Source organism: Procambarus clarkii, chromosome 22 (genome assembly GCF_040958095.1).
Source record: "Procambarus clarkii isolate CNS0578487 chromosome 22, FALCON_Pclarkii_2.0, whole genome shotgun sequence".
In the NCBI taxonomy this organism is placed as follows: Eukaryota; Metazoa; Arthropoda; class Malacostraca; order Decapoda; family Cambaridae; genus Procambarus; species Procambarus clarkii.
The window spans coordinates 25,673,865-25,692,769 of NC_091171.1; the positions used below are offsets into that span (position 1 = coordinate 25,673,865).

The 18,905-nt window shown below is 41.9% G+C and overlaps 1 protein-coding gene across 39 annotated transcripts in view; it reads right to left on the reverse strand.

The window, feature by feature from the left end:
- LOC123758126 (MAP/microtubule affinity-regulating kinase 3) overlaps positions 1-18,905 on the reverse strand; it is a 286,973-nt gene that overhangs the window by 93,478 nt on the left and 174,590 nt on the right. For all 39 annotated transcript variants that reach the window (XR_006772863.2, XR_006772866.2, XR_011229396.1 and 36 more), the window contains 5 exons: positions 17,728-17,781; positions 13,423-13,485; positions 13,174-13,296; positions 3,600-3,792; positions 2,651-2,871 (listed from right to left, as the gene is read on the reverse strand). Coding sequence is in view for 35 of the 39 variants with exons in the window: in XM_045742310.2 (XP_045598266.1) it covers positions 2,651-2,871; positions 3,600-3,792; positions 13,174-13,296; positions 13,423-13,485; positions 17,728-17,781 (654 nt within the window). In the remaining 4 variants the exon portion in view is untranslated. The remainder of the gene's footprint in view (positions 1-2,650; positions 2,872-3,599; positions 3,793-13,173; positions 13,297-13,422; positions 13,486-17,727; positions 17,782-18,905) is intronic.

An 18,905-nucleotide genomic window follows, 5' to 3' on the forward strand; every position in this document is an offset into this window, starting at 1 on the left:
TATATTCTAATAGGAAATTGGTAACATTTACATCATAAAATATTAAAATATAAATAATCACTGCAAATAGTCAGTTATTTTTTAACAGTAAATACAAGTCAAAACTACACATTTAATTTTAAACTCCTGGTGTGGCTCCTTTAGTGGTTCTTCAGAGCTTATGCTTATGCCCTTGGGCCCATACCATCTTGCCAGGCTCTACTAAAAGCAGGGTCTAGCCTCCTGCCCCCACCTTGTGCCCTAAACAGAGGTGGTGGTGATTAACGCTGTCCGCCACACACTAATGCAAAATTCCACCACAGAGGCATAAAGAGGATCATGATTTTTTTAAGCTAAAATACATATTACTTAGATTACAGCCTAATCGAAGTTCAAACATGCATGGACAATAGACCTGTGCAGCCAGTCTCTAGTCCAAGAGAAACAAAATTCATTAAATTAAATGTTAATAAATTGATTAAATGGTAAAAAATAAACCAAGACCTTGTAGAAATAAGCTGGTGTGTAGAAACACCAGAGAAGTGTAGAAACACCTTGTAGAAACGGCTAGATAATGCATACCTAAACCAGTGCCACAAGAAAATAGGCATAACAGCACTACAAATGTGTTCAAGTCACATACCATTAAGAAAAAGAAAAAAAGATGCAAACTGGCACAAGAACAACATTGCCTCTAGAGGCATTAAGATAGATTGCAGAACTCAAACGCTCCACTCTATTGCAAGAATGACAAGGAACGTTATAAATAGAAATAGACACTATCGAGCTTAAGTTGGAAGAATCAAACTTCAGGATAGGACGAGTGCAAAAGACCATCTGTGAAATAGAATTACAAAGTACATTTTCCCTTGTGCAAAATCTGAATCCTTTAACAAAAACTACATCTAGCAATGGGCCTTTGCATATGGGTGATGGAATTTTCACTGATAAAGAAATGACCAAAATACTGAAGTTACAGTATGATTGCTTTCAGTGCTTCCCTGAACACACTGAAGATAAATGATCCAAAAGAATTATTAATGAATGTGGTACAAATATCCAACTATATCAGATGTCGACCTAATCCCACTGAAAACTGAAGTAGCCACACACATCATGCACTGCACCAGGCCTGAATTCCTGGATTTATATATTCACAAAGAATGGCAAGACACTCACAGGCCCTAAGCATCTTTTGGAGGGAGAGCCTAGATACTGGTGTTATTCACAACATTCTTAAAACTGCAGAATTCTTGCCACTCCAAAAAGGAGGTAGTAAAGCAGACAAAAAATTAGAGACCAATAGTTCTAACACATTAAAAATCTGAAAGTGCTAATAAATACAATCACAAAACACACCGAATCAGAATGTCTACATAATCCTGGGCAACGTGGGTTCACAAGATGGCACTTCTGTCTCAATTGTTAGACCACTATGACCTGGCCTTAACACATTATGAGAGGCAAGCAAAATGCCAATGTAATATGCTGTATACAGATTTTGCAAAAGATTTTGACAAATGTGACCATGGTGTTTACTGGCAAAGAAGGAAAATGTATCCAATTTCCTCAAGACAGAACCTAAAGTGAAAAAGTTAAAGTTCAATTTGGATCATCTACAATGAAAAAACAGTCCCAAGGTACTGTGCTTGTGCTCTGGTACTTCTCTCATTCTGTTATCAGACAGACATGGATACAAGCTACACTATTGTATCATCCTTTTCAGATGACACTAGGATTTTCACAAGTAGACATGATACAACAAACCTCCAATGGGCCACAGAAAATAACATGATGTTTAAGATAATTCTCAGTTACTGCTCTAAGGAAATAATGAAAACCTAAAATAAATGCAGTCAAACCACACTATTGAAGAAAAAAGCAATGCAAAATATTGGAGAGTAATCATGTCAGAAGACCTTACTTTCAAAGAACACCCAGTAGGTGTTTTTTTCCCAAGTTGAGAAGGAGGTGGAGGCCAAAACCATCAGTAGTTTCAAAATGTTGACAAAAATTGCTGGGAAGACAGGACACCATGAGCATAGCTCTCATCCTGTTACTACACTTAGGTAATTACAGGAGGAAACTTAGCACCCAGATGAGTCACACACAGTAGAAAGATTTTTTTTCCGTGTCAGTAGTTGACAAATGGAATGCAGCAAGTAGTGATGTGGTGGAGGCAGATTCCATACACAGTTTCAAATGTAGATTTCATAGAGCCCAGTAAGCTCAGGAATCTGTACACCAGTTGATTGACAGTTGAGAGGTGGGACCAAAGAGCCAGAGCTCAACCCCCGCAAGCACAACTAGGTAAGTACACACACACACACACACACAGTATATATATACCCGGAGAGGTTTCTGAGAAGAGTTCTAATCTCCGAGCCCAGTTTTATTACCAAACTGCAGTTGCCTTCAAATCAATGATACTCCAAAAAGATTATACCCCAAAGACAAGATTCTATGGAGCAACAATGCTAAATTCAATCTACATTTTTTCAAACATGAGTACAAACTTAAGTTGACAATAAGAGATGTTTCAGATACAGATTGAAAATCTGTCAATAAAAAACAATTAGAGCAAAACAATAATGCATCTACTGGTGATCCTAAAAATTAATCTGTAGAACCTCACAATCACTAAATCACTCATTAAATTTGTGACACTTACCTCTAGTGATGCCCTACGCGCTGGGTTAAGCACCAGGAACTTCTTGAGCAGATTCTCACAATCGGTGGACATGTAGAAGGGTATTCGATATTTACCCCTTAATACCCGTTCTCGAAGTTCTTTTAAATTAGATCCGTCGAAGGGTAATGAGCCAGAAACTAAAGTGTAGAGAATTACACCCAAAGACCAAACATCTACTTCAGGACCATCGTACTTTTTACCTGCCAAGATAACAGCATCTAAAATATATGGAAGCTTCAGTTTGCAGCAAAATTCTTAACATATGCAAGACAGTCAATGCCAATGTTTTTCTATAAAGATTACCAATGAAGAAACTCTCCTCATTTCTTTCACAAACATGTATGTACTCTATGTTGCATTTAATATTAATCAAACTAAAACACAGACAGAGCGCTGCATTATGATTTGCAGATAACCTAGTACTGTACAGTATATAATAAGCAAGAACTTTCAACTTAGAAGCTATTGCTGTAAACAAAATTATAAATAGCTAGGCTTAGGTTTGTTGTACTTACACTACATGGTGATAGTAATGTCTTCTCACAGACATAATAACATAGGATAAAAATCCACACTTGTATATTTGTGAAATTTATGTAATGGAACTACACTTTCTTGAAATTAAGTCTTTCGCACTCTCTCGGGTGCTTTGTCAAGGTCTGAGTGTGTGGTTAGGACAAGACTTACATCTCAACATCTAATCAAGATTAGACGTTGAGATTTGTGTAGCCTATATATACAAAAAAAAAAAAAAAAAAAAAAAAAAAAAAAAAACTAGAACAAGCAACTTTGCTGTTTCCATTACCTTTGTGAACTAATATTTTTAAGTTATATAAAATTCAAATTAACCAGAGGTAATTTCTGTCATGTCTGTAAATGAATTTACCTGTGGGCAGTAACTTTTTAAGAATAATACTGAATAACCAACCTTGAAACAGCTCAGGAGCTGCATATGGTGGACTACCACAGAATGTGTCCAATTTATTCCCTGGAGTAAATTCATTGCTAAAACCAAAATCTGCTATTTTGATCACCATTTCCGAGTCCAGGAGTAAATTTTCCGCTTTTAAATCTCTGTGAATTATTTTCTTTTGGTGGCAGTACTGTACAGCAGACACAATCTGAAAAACAAACACTAGTATAATTATTTCACAAAGAAATGAACTTGAATACTTAAAATTAACAGTACAGTAAATGCTACTAGAAAAATGCACACACACACACACACACACACACACACACACACACACACACACACACACACACACACAGACAAACAAGTAGAGGCGAGTGAAAATAGTAGTTGGAAAACAGTAGTTGGAAAAGTTAGTTTTTGTTCTAGAACAAAAACAAAGATGGCCACCGCTGCCACCACGGGGAATGTAAACACACCAACAGACTACCGTTTCAAAGGATTCTCACCACAAGATATAAGAAAAGGAGGTGTTTTTTGGCAGGTTAGAGGATATGCAAAAGAAGTATGAAGAAAGTGCTTAAATTGGAAGAGCACAATGGAGCTCTTAGGAGTGAGCTTTGCACTCTAAAAAGGAAGTATTCTTCAGCAAGGTAAGATTTTTACTGCATTAACAGACAAGGTAACAAATCAGGAGGAGCAAATCGAGGAACTAGTGAAAGAAAATGAGGTGTGGAAAGTGAAGTGTGGTGACTGAAGAAATAAACAAGAAAATAGACTCACATGGTGAACAACTCCAAGGGATCCTGAGGGCTAACATAATTAGGCAAGGATCTGCAACTGGAAACTTCATTGACAACTCACAGAGGAGGTTAATAAAGAACTAGAAAAGTATAAAAAAAAAAAAATAGAATGTCGTATGCCCAATTTGTAAAAGAAAGAGACGATTTAGGAAGTATGTTTGCAAGTCAAAACCAGAAATGATAAACGAGAAGCTGATCTTAGGCAAGCAATTAGGAAAGAACTGGTAACCAACAGTAAACTGGTACAAAACACTGTAAATAGAACAAATCCACAAGGGCCGTGACGAGGATTCGAACCTGCGTCCAGGAGCATCCCAGACACTGCCTTAATCGACTGAGCTACGACAGGGTTAAAAGGGTTGAAACCGAAGTTCTACTGAACTTATTGGATCCCGTAGCCTCTCCGAGGCACAAACCAGAACTTTACACAATCCCCCCCCCCCCTGCAAAGGGAAGAAGCTCAGTCGATTAAGGCAGTGTCTGGGATGCTCCCGGACGCAGGTTCGAATCCTCGTCACGGCCCTTGTGGATTTGTTCATTTATTTATTTATTTATTTATGCATATACAAGAATGTACATAAGGAATGTGAGGATACAATTATGGTAATTACAGTCTTGTAAAGCCACTAGCACGCGCAGCGTTTCGGGCAGGTCCTTAATCTAAGAAAATTTTAAGGAGGTAAATACTTGCAAAATTTGATGCATCACGTTAGTGTGATCTCTGTGTGTAATACTGTAAATAGAAGTCCATAATTTTTGGATGTTTAGAGAAGGAAATTTCATCTAGGGTGGACTGAGCAGCAAAAGAGATGAAAAATCATAGAAAAAATAGTAGGATTAGGAGAAGGCCTAAATTCAAAGAAGCATGTTAGTGATTTTAGGAGTATAGGAAAATATGAGAAAGACAAGAACCGACCCCTTAAGGGTGACGTTTAATGAAGTGAAGTATATGAAAGAAGTGCTTTGGAATACCAGAAAATTGCAATGTGACGAGAATGGCAAACTTTGACCAATAAGACAAGACCTCTCAAAAGATGGCAGAGAAAAGCTGAAAATGAACCTCATTGAAGCAAAACTTCTAAATGGGGATAGAAATGAAGAAAAAAGAAATTCTTTTCTCTACAAAGTGTCAGGGACTGGAAAGCTTGTGAAATGGTACATAAAGACAAAGCAACAAAATCATTAAAGGAAGGGGTGTAAAGAACAAAGGGAAGGGGAACATATTCCCGAGAGTACTATAGATGGAGTGAGATAAAAAATATTGGAGTTGAAGGATATAATTCAGCTCAAAGTCCCAGATATTGTCGCATTAACCACTTAACTGCGCCAGCCGAGTATTTTCGGTTGGCGGAAAACTGCGCCAACCAAGAAAACTCTGATTTTTCCGTACCCATTCTAAATGTGCGCGAGGTTGGTTATATATGAAATGGACTCTTAGGACCTCCAGTGAGAGGCAGAGAATGCCAGACACCCACACTTTGGTGCCAACTGTCATCAGCCCAATGTCAATGGACGGAAACTGTCACTCCTTGTCAGGGGAAGTGAAAACCTTAGAGTTCTGGGTAATGAACAGCCAACTCACCTCAGAGGAGGAAGATTAGACTATGCTCTCCTGCTGAATGCACAGGACACGGATGCCAGTACACACATTGTGCACAGTTTATGTAGTGACCATTGGGCACTGATTACCACCGTCGACATGAGCAAGAGAAGGTAAGAGACATAAAAGAAAAAGGTTATCACTCGGACCAGATATGAGGCCGCACTTCATAAACAGGATGAGTTACTGGTTCACAGAGTACCAAATCCCAAAAGACATTGACACATTTGTTGATGACCTTAACACTTTCGCGCTATCTGGACGCGCCGGCGCGTTCGGTTTCGTCTAACGCTAACGCATAGTGGACATAAAGTTATGTCAACTTTTAAAATATTTGTATAAAATTCAATTTTTATCCGATTTCCTTTGGGTTTGTTTCAAACTGCGCGCCATGAGGCTCTCTTTCTCACCACTAGGCTTCATGGTACAATAAGTTCATGAAAGGTGTGGATAACTTCGATCAAATGGTATTTTGTCCCAAACGGGTTGCAGGTTGGTGACTTTAGCCGTTTATACTGGTAATTCTTCCCCTATATCATGTATTATATGCATATGTCTGTTTAGGGAATTTTATTCCGATCAATATACAACCAAAAATAACAGTGTGCAACAAGTATAAACTTGACAAACATAACAAAAGTAAAAATATTTCGTGTGTGTTTGACGCTCACTGATATGTTCCAGCGTTGTTTTATATTTGTCGTTATTCTAACTTACGCTTTGTTGATATTTTTTACCTATGGGCACATAGAACATTCTATTGCGAACACATTGACATAAAAATGAATGACGTACATAAAAAATTAATGTCATGAGAGCGAAATAAGTATAAACTTTCAAAGCGCCGTGCGTCGTCCCGTCACCGATACCGGAAAACAATTTCACCACTTCCCACACTCTTGCGGGCGGGCTGCATCATTATTCTACGCTTATATTCATAGCACCGTGTTGGGAATTTCATTGCGAGTCTATTGATACCAAAATTAACGCTGTAGAACAAGTGTGGAGGTGATTACAATCCCAAGAGTAAAAACATTTTGTTGCTGATGGGCGCTCACGGCGAGTCATCTACGTAGTTATTTATTTGGTGCTGGTATCCCTATATGTTTCGTGACTTATTTTACTGATGTTCTTCTAGAGAATTTTATTGCGAACACGTTGGTACCAAAATGAAATACGTAGCATGAGAACTAAGGTCAGAAGAGTAAAAAGAGTATACACATTTTTGTTTTTACGCTTAAGCGATAAAAACGCAGCGCGCACATTCGGTTGGCTGAGTGACCTTTGCGGAGAGCGCGAAAGTGTTAATCACCAAATTGAGAGCTGTCTAAGAATTCTACGCCGTACACCTGGGCGAAGTAACCCTCAGAGGAAGAAAATAAAATGGTATGAGAATGATTACATAAAGATGCTTAACGCAAATGTACAAGACGTGAATAGAGAGTACCGGAGACATCCCACTGAAAGTAACCAAGAGTTGTTTAAAACTGTGTGTCAAGTAGCCAGGGAAGAGAAGATTAAAGAGCGGGAAAGACAATGGCTTGAGTTCACTAGCTCTATTGGATGGGAAACATCTGCAAGACAAGTGTGGGCAAAAATTCAGATAGCTAAGGGGGGCAGAGCCCGGCCTGTGGCTCACAAAGACCCCCAGGGTAAGGCTGAGGAACCAATTCACGAGTGATGCAGCATCCTCCTCCTCCTCCCTCCCTGCAGAAATCAGCAGGGAACAACTCCTGCGACATGACAGAAGATTTAGGATAACAAGAGCACTGTCTAGTGATGACGAGTATGGGGAACCAATCACAGCCCAAGTAGTAAGGGGCGCTATGAAAAAGGGTAAATGTACAGCACCTGGTGAAGATGGCGTCACCTACGACATACTCGATGCACTTTGTGAAGTGTCTGGGAATCCACTACTCCACCTGTTTAAGAAGTCATTCCTAAGTGGAGTATTGCCCACACAATGGAAACGCGCAATAATTGTTCCCATACCGAAGCCTAATGACCCTGGTAATTACAGACCTATCAGTCTCGTGTCATGCACTTGCAAGATGCTTGAAAGGATCATCCTAAACCGACTGTTGCACAAAATAGGCAGGTAAGGGGAGGGGGTCAATGGATTTGTTAAAGGACGGAGCACAGCAAATTGTCTAGTTAATTACTTTGCTAATGACACGGCTAGGTACTCTGTATTTGTTGACATCAAAGGAGCCTTCGACAAAGCACAGGGGATTGCGATCCTAGACGAGCTTGCATGCATGGGTGTCAAGGGGAGACTCATGAAATGGGTTGAAGACTACTCGCAGGAAGGAAAGCCAAGGTTTGCTTCAATGGAGCAGTCTCCAGAACAATGAATATGGAACTCGGGACCCCTCAAGGCGGAGTCTTAAGCCCTACACTATTCAATGTACTTATGAACGCCATTGCAAATATTGATTTTCCGGAAGGATCACAACAAGTAGGATATGCAGATGTCCTAATACAAGCTCCCACCTTGGGAAAAATTTAACAGTCCATTGAACTCCTTGGAAGGAAATGTATTGAGCTCGGTTTCACACTCTCCACAAACAAGACAAAGGCATACTCCCATCACAAGCAGAGAGCAAATGAAGAACTGCAAATTAATGGTGTAACACTTGAATGGGTTGACCACTATCTGTACCTTGGCGTCACTGTTGGCTCTAACAAGGGAAAGAAAGAGGAGCTCAATCAACTCATAGGAACATGCAAAAGTCGACTCAGGGCACTGAAAGCTATGACCTGGAATGGACATGGAGCCTCTATTGCCATGCTTAAAATGATGTACACAGCCTATGTGCGCTCCGTCATAGACTATGCCGCACCAGTTCTGTGCACCTACTCCCAAAGCGATATGAAAAGGCTTGAAAGCATTCAAAATGAAGCCATGACAACCATTCTTGGAGTTCCAAGAACTGCCAAAACATCTAATCTACGAGAGGAGTTGTCCCTTCCCAGTGTTAAAAGCAGAATTCAGGAGCTGAATGCTAAGCTTGCAATTAGGATAGCCAGGGATCCCCATTACAATGATATTGCTAAGAAAAAACTGAGCTCTGTGCTACATTCAGGGGGAAACAGGAGAAGCAAAAAATGGCATCACAGATCAGTCTGCTACCTTGAAGAGCTTCACCTGCTTGAGCAAGCCCGTGAGCTCCTGCCTGTAGAGAGGTTACCTCCCTGGGAGGATGACTCGTGCAAGATCATCATCAATGAAATGGCAACGAAAAAATCCAACATGATACCACAAGAAATGAGGCACAAGTATCTCAAGGAAATTTATAAAGAAGCCGGAGATGAACTAGATCAAATCTACACTGACGGGTCATCTAATCCTGTCAATGGCAGGGCTGGTGCAGCATACACGGTAATCAAGGATAATACTTTCCAACGCAAAAATGAAGAAAAAGCGCGTATTGAGAACTATGCCTCTTCAACGCAAGCAGACCTAACTGCCATTGTTATGGCGTTAAGGTTTCTTGAACGGAACACTAATGGTGCAGTGATTTGCACCGATTCAAAAGCAGCACTGCAAAGCCTAAGTGAAAATCGGGCAGAAAATCTTGCAATAGTCGCTGAAATTAAGAGAGCTGTGAGAGTACTTACCAATCAGGGAAGAATCATCAAGTTTCTGTGGATCCCCTCCCATGTTGGAATATGTGGAAATGAACGAGCAGATGTGCTGGCTGCAGAAGGTGCTGAAGGAGACCACATTGAATACTTCATACCCAAGACTACTACAAATTAGAGGTATTGTCAGGCAACATCACCGTGACAAGGTAACTGAGGAAAGGAGGATAGAAGCACAAACCAGTGAATCTATACAATGGTACAACATGGTTGCAGCTGGCAATCCCAATCATTATGGCCGAAGAGGAGGAGGACGAGGGAGAGAATCGGTAATAGCGAGAATCCGTCTTGGATACAAATATCCATGGAGATATGGAATGGAAACAACAGTTGATCAGCGAAGTTGCAGAATCTGTGGTGAGAGTGATGGACACCGCCTTAACCACTATCTACATGAATGTGAACACCTGAGAGAAATCAGAAATGTGTAGAATAATAAACCCCACATTGTTTGAGTTAGGAAAACACTATTTGTCAAATATTGATACTGTTCTTAAAAGATTTCCCCATTTTGCACCCGCAAGATAACGTAAGCTTTTAAGGGTTGATAGATGTTAATCTTCTTGTTTGAGGAGCTGTTCACTTGAGACAGTTAAGCAAGTCCCAGCTGTGCCTGGGTACAAGTGACAGGATGAACAACCCAGCGGGTTTTCTTCCTATTGGGGAGTGTTGTACATGCTGTTATGGCAGTATGTCCACTCACAAGATGAGTGGCGCTGCCCAATAAACTCACCCCTCGGGGCAAAATTTAAAAAATTTAAAAAAAATCTCTCAAGACTCCGGGTCAAGGTGTCAGTGACCCAACAGGCAACATGACAGAGGTAAAAGTGGCGACTGTCACCCGGATGTAACAAAACTAGGTTTGTTGTAGGGAATTATTCAGTAGATTCTCTCATAGACATGGGGGTTTTAAAAGTTTGGAGTCAGACGGTACTTGACCTGACTCAAGTAGAGGAAGGTCATCTCTCTAGGGATTAGCAGTTAAGATTACAAAATGGCCAGCGCCTTTGCCTTAAAGTAACGTACAGTATCCACTCAATTTAACAGCCTATATGGGGCTGAGCCCAAGTCGTTATTTACGGAGCTCCGTTATTTCCGACGTTAAGTCGGGTCGGGTAATTTTTCAAGTAACATTCAGGTAGGATATATTTTATACTGTATAACTAAAATTAAATAAAGTTCATTGTGTAATTGCATTCCAATTTAGTGCACGGCCGACGATTAAGCCAGTTGCTGGCTGCTGCATGGATGATGTGTAAACACGCTCTGATCAAGTCCAGATGGGTGGGAAAAAATTGATTCATTCCTTTGTATTGAAAAATATTTCATGTATCAATCAGCGAGTTAATATTGTCTTAATAAAATTTTAGAGATGTGTTTTGATTTACCCTGAACAGTGCAGGTAATGTATTTTTAATGTTACGACACAGGCTGTGGCGGCCATGCCATAACAATGGCGATCGAGCCTTGTCACTGAGAGCTAGCCAAGACGAAATATTTTGAGCTCACCTTTTCTCTGCTGACGATAGAATATACATTTGCAGAGACTAATATGTAGCTTTTGTTGAAAAAAAACAACTAATATCTTGTAATACTATAATAAAATTGGTAAATTGACTGACTTTTAATGTTACAACACACGCTGTGGCGGCCATGCCATAACAATGGCGATCGAGCCTTGTCACTGAGAGCTAGCCAAGACGAAATATTTTGAGCTCACCTTTTCTCTGCTGACGATAGAATATACATTTGCAGAGACTAATATGTAGCTTTTGTTGAAAAAAAACAATTAATATCTTGTAATACTATAATAAAATTGGTAAATTGACTTACTTTTAATGAAGCTGAAGATTACGAAGCTGTGAAGATTACGTCATCCTCTGCAGCGCTTGTTTTATATTGTTTATGTTGTATACAGGGTACATACTGTATGTACACTTATTTTCAGGCATATTTTAATAGAGTATCCTTCTGTTTCTTGATGTCACTTACTGTACTTTTCCCGATGTTAAACTCTGCTGCTGGTCGTGCATGAGAATATCCTTTATCAAGTTTCTTAATTAACTCCAGCTTCTGTGCAACCGTCAGGCGCTTCCTTTGGGTAACTTTTGGCATTTTGTAAATTAAAAAGATCACAATTACAGTACAGTAATATCCTTCACAATTGAAGCTAGCCGCGCGAGTTCACGGTAAACAATGGGAACACATGGCCCGGCGGAGTACATACTAGGACCGTGGGAAAAAAAATACCTAGTGCCTATACATACTATAAAAGGTATTTATTAAGAAAACAAAGACTTTTGCTTAATAAAAACTGTTTCAAAATATTTTATTAATAATAATTTACAATTTTCTTCATTAAAGTGAATCATTTTAAAAGAAAATTAAGATGTAATATATGACTCTGGACGATCCAGGTCGGTGGCGGCCTGGTCGCCATGTGAGGGGATGCTGATGCCACAACAAACCCAATACCGACTGTCGGTAATATCGACCGCAGACCGGTATAGCAGGCTCTAGCTACTGGGCTCCCAAACCGGTCGTTAATACCAGCAGATCGGTATAAAAGAGGCCGTTAAATTGAGTGGATACTGTATAATGAATTATTTAACGGAATTCAGTAATTTAGAGAAATTCAAGTCTTCATTCAAATTGTATTCAATTTGTCCTGTCACGCAGGGGCAGTCCTCACAGGGCGTTTAGGGAAGGAAGCCCCTAAGCGCATGCAGCCTTGGTACTGATGAACACCTGGCAACACAACACACAGCAGTGAACGCCACACAAGGCAAACACTGCCTAGGAAACCTAGGCCAGAGAAGCGTCTATCCCGGTTGACATTAGCTTTCGAACTTCTTGAGGTTATCTTGAGATGATTTCGGAGCTTTTAGTGTCCCCGCGGCCCGGTCCTCGACCAGGCCTCCACCCCCAGGAAGCAGCCCGTGACAGCTGACTAACACCCAGGTACCTATTTTACTGCTAGGTAACAGGGGCATAGGGTGAAAAACTTTGCCCATTGTTTCTCGCCGGCACCTCGGATCGAACCCAGGACCACAGGATCACAAGTACAGTGTGCTGCCCGCTCGGCCGACCGGCTGATGCAAGGCAGCCGGCACGGTGAGGTCCGGGGCTCCCCCCTCCCCCTCTCAGGGCGGGGAGGGCTTCACGGACGATCGGCGCGGCAGTAAAGTGTGACATTTGCTTGTTTCCTTGGGATTGTAGAGAGTTTCTACCTCTCTGTTCAATTTTTTGTTTTTTACCATGTGGGGTTTGTTTTGTTATGCCTACCTTTCTGGGTGCCTAACCTCGGTCGATGGCCGATAAGGAAAACCCCAACCACAAGGGGGTTTTCCAGGGCCATTGCTCCCTGAAACCTCTCTGAAGGGGCCAGGTTCTGGCCCTGGTCCCTGGTAGGTCTGAACTCCTTAGCTTATGTCCCAGTCTAATATAACATACATTAGCCCGATAAGCTCCAGGGCACCGTAGGGGCTCCCCACAGAAAATCCATAATAAATACAGGAAACAAAATGGTATTGTTACCAACCTGTCTAAACTTTGCCCGCGCCTCCTTTTCCTTCATTCTGCCATGGAAGACCAAGTAATCAAACACCTCTCCACCACTAGCATATTCCATTACCAGGTACAAAGTCTTTTCTGTTTCTATTACCTGTTGGGAAAATATTTAAACAAATTCAAAATGCAAACTGATAATTAAATGTTTATTTCAACAAAACATAAATCAATATGTAACACAGTACTGTTCTGTAAACCTGTGAAGCTCTGCAAGACTTACTTGGAAGAGTTTGACGATATTAGGATGATCTAAAATTTTCATGATTCGTACTTCTCGGAACAGCTGTTGAGAAAAAATGCATACATGTTATTACTCCAAATACATGTATTTACACAAACTGCTCTTCATAATACAGCATCATAAAATTTATTACTACAAACTCTATGGCAAACACGGCAAACATTCCGCACTTTACTCAAATGATAATTGCATGGAGAAGTCCAACCCGTCCTCTTAAAAATAATGTCGCTTTTTGCTCGTATGCGCGCTATGGCCAAAAACTGACTTATTTTGAAATGAAATAGGCTCACGAAAGTGATGTACTGTCCTGCCTTATGTTAAGAGTCCTCCGGCTTACGTGGTTAGGAGAGTAAACTTTTAATTAACATTTTTCCATGAAGTTTTGACACTGGTAGGTTAGGATGGCAGGAAATTCTCCTAGAGGAACCTCAACTTACTGTTTTGAGGAAAAAAAATTCATTTTTTTTTTTTCATTTTGAAATTACAGTACGTCCATTACACCTGGAATCCTAGTTTATGCCTCGGAGAGGCTACGGGATCCAGTAAGTTCAGTAGAACTTCGATTTCAACTCTTTTGAAGACGGGGGGGGGGAGGGGGAAGAGAGGGGGGGAAGACGGGGGGGGGGAAGGGGGGAAGACGGGGGGCAGGGAGGGGGGAAGACGGGGGGGAGGGAAGGGGGGAAGACGAGGGGAAGGGAAGGGGGGAAGACGGGAGGGGGAAAGACAGGAGGGGGGAAGACGGGGGGGGAGGGAAGGGGGGAAGACAGGAGGGGAGGGAAGGGGGAAGACGGGGGGGAGGGAAGGGGGAAGACCGGGGGGGGGGGGAAGGGGGAAGACAGGGGGGGGGAGGGAAGGGGGTAAGACGGGGGGAGGGAAGGGGGGAAGACGGGGGGAGGGAAGGGGGGGAGGGAAGGGGGGGAGGGAAGGGGGGGAGGGAAGGGAAGGGAGGAAGGGAAGGGGGGGAGGGAAGGAGGGGGAGGGAAGGGGGGGAGGGAAGGGGGGGAAGGGGGGAGGGAAGGGGGGGAGGGAAGGGGGGGAGGGAAGACAGGGGGGAGGGAAGGGGGGGAAGACAGGGGGAAGGGAAGGGGAGGAAGACAGGGGGAGGGAAGGGGGGGGAAGACAGGGGGGAGGGAAGGGGGGAAGACAGGGGGGAGGGAAGGGGGGGGAAGACAAGGGGGAGGGAAGGGGGGGAAGACAAGGGGGAGGGAAGGGGGGAAGACAGGGGGAGGGAAGGGGGGAAGACAGGGGGGAGGGAAGGGGGGGAGGGAAGGGGGGGAAGACAAGGGGGGGAAGACAGGGGGGGAGGGAAGGGAAGGGGGGAAGACAGGGGGGGAGGGAAGGGGGGAAGACAGGGGGGGAGGGAAGGGGGGAAGACAGGGGGGGAGGGAAGGGGGGAAGACGGGGGGGGGAGGGAAGGGGGGAAGACGGGGGGGGAGGGAAGGCGGGAAGACAGGGGGAGGAAGACGGGGGGGAGGAAGACGGGGGGGAGGAAGACGGGGGGGGGGGAAGGGAGGAAGACGGGGGGAGCAAGGGGGAAGACGGGGGGAAGGGAAGAAGACGGGGGGAAGGGGGGGAAGACGGGGGGGAAGGGGGGGAAGACGGGGGGGAAGACGGGGGGAAGGGGGGGAAGACGGGGGGAAGGGGGGGGAAGACGGGGGGAAGGGGGGGGAAGACGGGGGGAAGGGGGGGGAAGACGGGGGGAAGGGGGGGGAAGACGGGGGGAAGGGGGGGGAAGACGGGGGGAAGGGGGGGATGACGGGGGGGGAAGGAGGGGAAGGGGGGGATGACGGGGGGGGAAGGAGGGGTAGACGGGGGGGGGGAAAGGGGGGTAGACGGGGGGGGAAGGGGGGGAAGGGGGGGAAGAGGGGGGGAAGGGAGGAAGACGGGGGGGAAGGGAGGAAGACAGGGAAAGGGGGAAGACGGGGGGGGGAAGACGGGGGGGGGAAGACGGGGGGGAAGACGGGGGGGGAAGACGGGGGGGAAGACGGGGGGGGGAAGACGGGGGGGGGGAAGACGGGGGGGAAGACGGGGGGGGGAAGACGGGGGGGGAAGACGGGGGGGGAAGACGGGGGGGGGAAGACGGGGGGGGGAAGACGGGGGGGGAAGACGGGGGGGGAAGACGGGGGGGGAAGACGGGGGGGGAAGACGGGGGGGGAAGACGGGGGGGGAAGACGGGGGGGGAAGACGGGGGGGGAAGACGGGGGGGGAAGACGGGGGGAGAAGACGGGGGGAGAAGACGGGGGGGGAAGACGGGGGGGGGAAGACGGGGGGAGAAGACGGGGGGGGGGGAAGGGGGGAAGACGGGGGGGGGGGGGAAGACGGGGGGGAAGGGGGAAAGACTGGAGGGTGGATGAGCCGACACTGATGAGTAACCATTCTGGCAAGTAATACAAGGTTAGACTACAGTGTTATTCAAAACCTTTGAAGCACTTTTACATATTCTGTATAGTGGTCCTCGATTCTTGTCCGGAAGCGGAGGAGCTCCAAAAGATCCATAACCTTTCAACACTCAATGTATTATTTAAAGGTTACAAGATGTACAGTAGTTGTCTGATAAAGCAAAACTAAAATGGAAGGGTGTGGTAGGAGAAAACACAAACTGTATTGGAGAGAACCCAAACATTCCCTCTAATGCGTTGTGCGCGCATTCCTCCAGGGCTATGGGTCCCCTTCCAGCCAGAGGTGGTACTCCCGTCCATAAACTTTATATATATATATATGTGTGTATATCACGAAAATAAACACGTGATTAAGAATGTGACAATGTCAGACCACGGAGGAAAAATGAAACAGGAAATTTCCTTAAGTACTTTCGTATATTAAATACATCTTCAGAAGGTCATTTTACAGATCGAGTGATGGGTATAAATAGGCAGGAAGGAGTGGTGAAGTAAGGTGAGGTACAATACTTGGACAACGCAGAAGGCCCATTGGCCCATCAGATGCACCCAATTGGCACATCCGATGTAGCACAATGGCCCATCTGATACAGCAGACATACAGGCATAATATATAGGTAATTATAACATAAAGAAGTAAATATATACAATAAATTAGGCCACTAATCGAGGACCACTAATTTATTGTATATATTTACTTCTTTATGTTATAATTACCTATATATTATGCCTGTATGTCTGCTGTATCAGATGGGCCATTGTGCTACATCGGATGTGCCAATTGGGTGCATCTGATGGGCCAATGGGCCTTCTGCGTTGTCCAAGTATTGTACCTCACCTTACTTCACCACTCCTTCCTGCCTATTTATACCCATCACTCGATCTGTAAAATGACCTTCTGAAGATGTATTTAATATACGAAAGTACTTAAGGAAATTTCCTGTTTCATTTTTCCTCCGTGGTCTGACATTGTCATATATATATATATATATATATATATATATATATATATATATATATATATATATATATATATATATATATTCAAATATATATATATATATACATATATTCAAATATATATATATATATACATATATTCAAATATATATATATATATACATATATTCAAATATATATATATATATATACATATATTCAAATATATATATATATATATACATATATTCAAATATATATATATATATATATACATATATTCAAATATATATATATATATATACATATATTCAAATATATATATATACATATATTCAAATATATATATATATACATATATTCAAATATATATATATATATATATACATATATTCAAATATATATATATATATATATACATATATTCAAATATATATATATATATATATACATATATTCAAATATATATATATATATATATACATATATTCAAATATATATATATATATACATATATTCAAATATATATATATATATACATATATTCAAATATATATATATATATACATATATTCAAATATATATATATATATACATATATTCAAATATATATATATATATACATATATTCAAATATATATATATATATACATATATTCAAATATATATATATATACATATATTCAAATATATATATATATATACATATATTCAAATATATATATATATATACATATATTCAAATATATATATATATATACATATATTCAAATATATATATGCAAACAAGCCTGAATGGTCCCCAGGACTATATACAACTGAAAATATATATATATATATATATATATATATTCAAATATATATATATATATATATATATATTCAAATATATATATATATATATATATATATATTTTTTTTTTTTTTTAAATATTGTAATACTTACTTTTTGTAAAGACCCTGGATTTAATTGAGTTTTGTCTATGATTTTTATGGCCACCTGGAAAGAGAAATAACAAGTGTTAAGAGGACACCATACTGAAACACGCAACAGAAAAATTGCAAAAGATATCGTGATAAGGAATCTACACTATCTTCGACTTTACTGCATCCATCTGCATCACCAACAATTCTGTCATTAATAACTGTCACACAGTTGAGCCACTTGTGCAAGTCCCACGAGGTGGTGAACAATTTTGTTACAACATAACCTATGGATTGTCCGCAAATTACACAGACCACAGAAACAATCAACTCAAACACTGTACGAGACTGATCTTTCTCCATATTAAACATTTTAAAAACAATTGCTCTGAATAACAAATTCAACAATTAACTTATCATATTTAGTAAGAGGGTAGAAAGTGTGTTAGCCAGAGAGGCACAGCTGGGTTCAACTTTTGTAACCTAGGCGGCACATTGAATATCAGTTTACTGGCAAGTGAATGTAGATGAACCAACCACCTTAATCTGCCCCTCCTAATCATGTGACAAGACAAACACACTGCAGTTCCTCTTTATGCTCAGATACACTCACCAGTAAATGTTTAACCTATGCTTTAAACAATCCGGCTATCCAACGTCATGTGATACCCAGTAATCTGCTCTAAATTTCAACACTCATTTTCAAACACGAATTTACCAGAATCTTCTCCGAGTCGAAGTTAAGTCAATTTAAGTTGAATCCAAAGTAGAATGTGCATTGTGAGCACTCAATTGTTTCTCTATATTAAACCAAAGAACTCTGTTAGTTGGTTTATAAGATAAGAAGCACATGTTTGCAAGGTGCAAGTTCTGGAAACGCCCTTCAATTCCACACGGCTGAGTTACACCTGCTTTTGTTACAAAGGCAACAAAGGTCAGGGTACAGACCGGCCACCAAAATCCGCCTCCACACGAAACCCGAGGCTTCAGCTGGATATAACATTGCGGAAAGTGTGGACAGTGTCACCCACGCTTCTGCCATTGAAGACCCGGGAGTGTAAGTGACTCGTCAAATGAGGAAAGCTAGCAAAAATACAGCGTTATGCCGTGAAAATGTTGCCCGAATCCCGCCAGAGATCACAACCACCATCTAATGATACGGCCAGGTGGGCATGGCAGCTCGCCTGACACTTGTAGCTA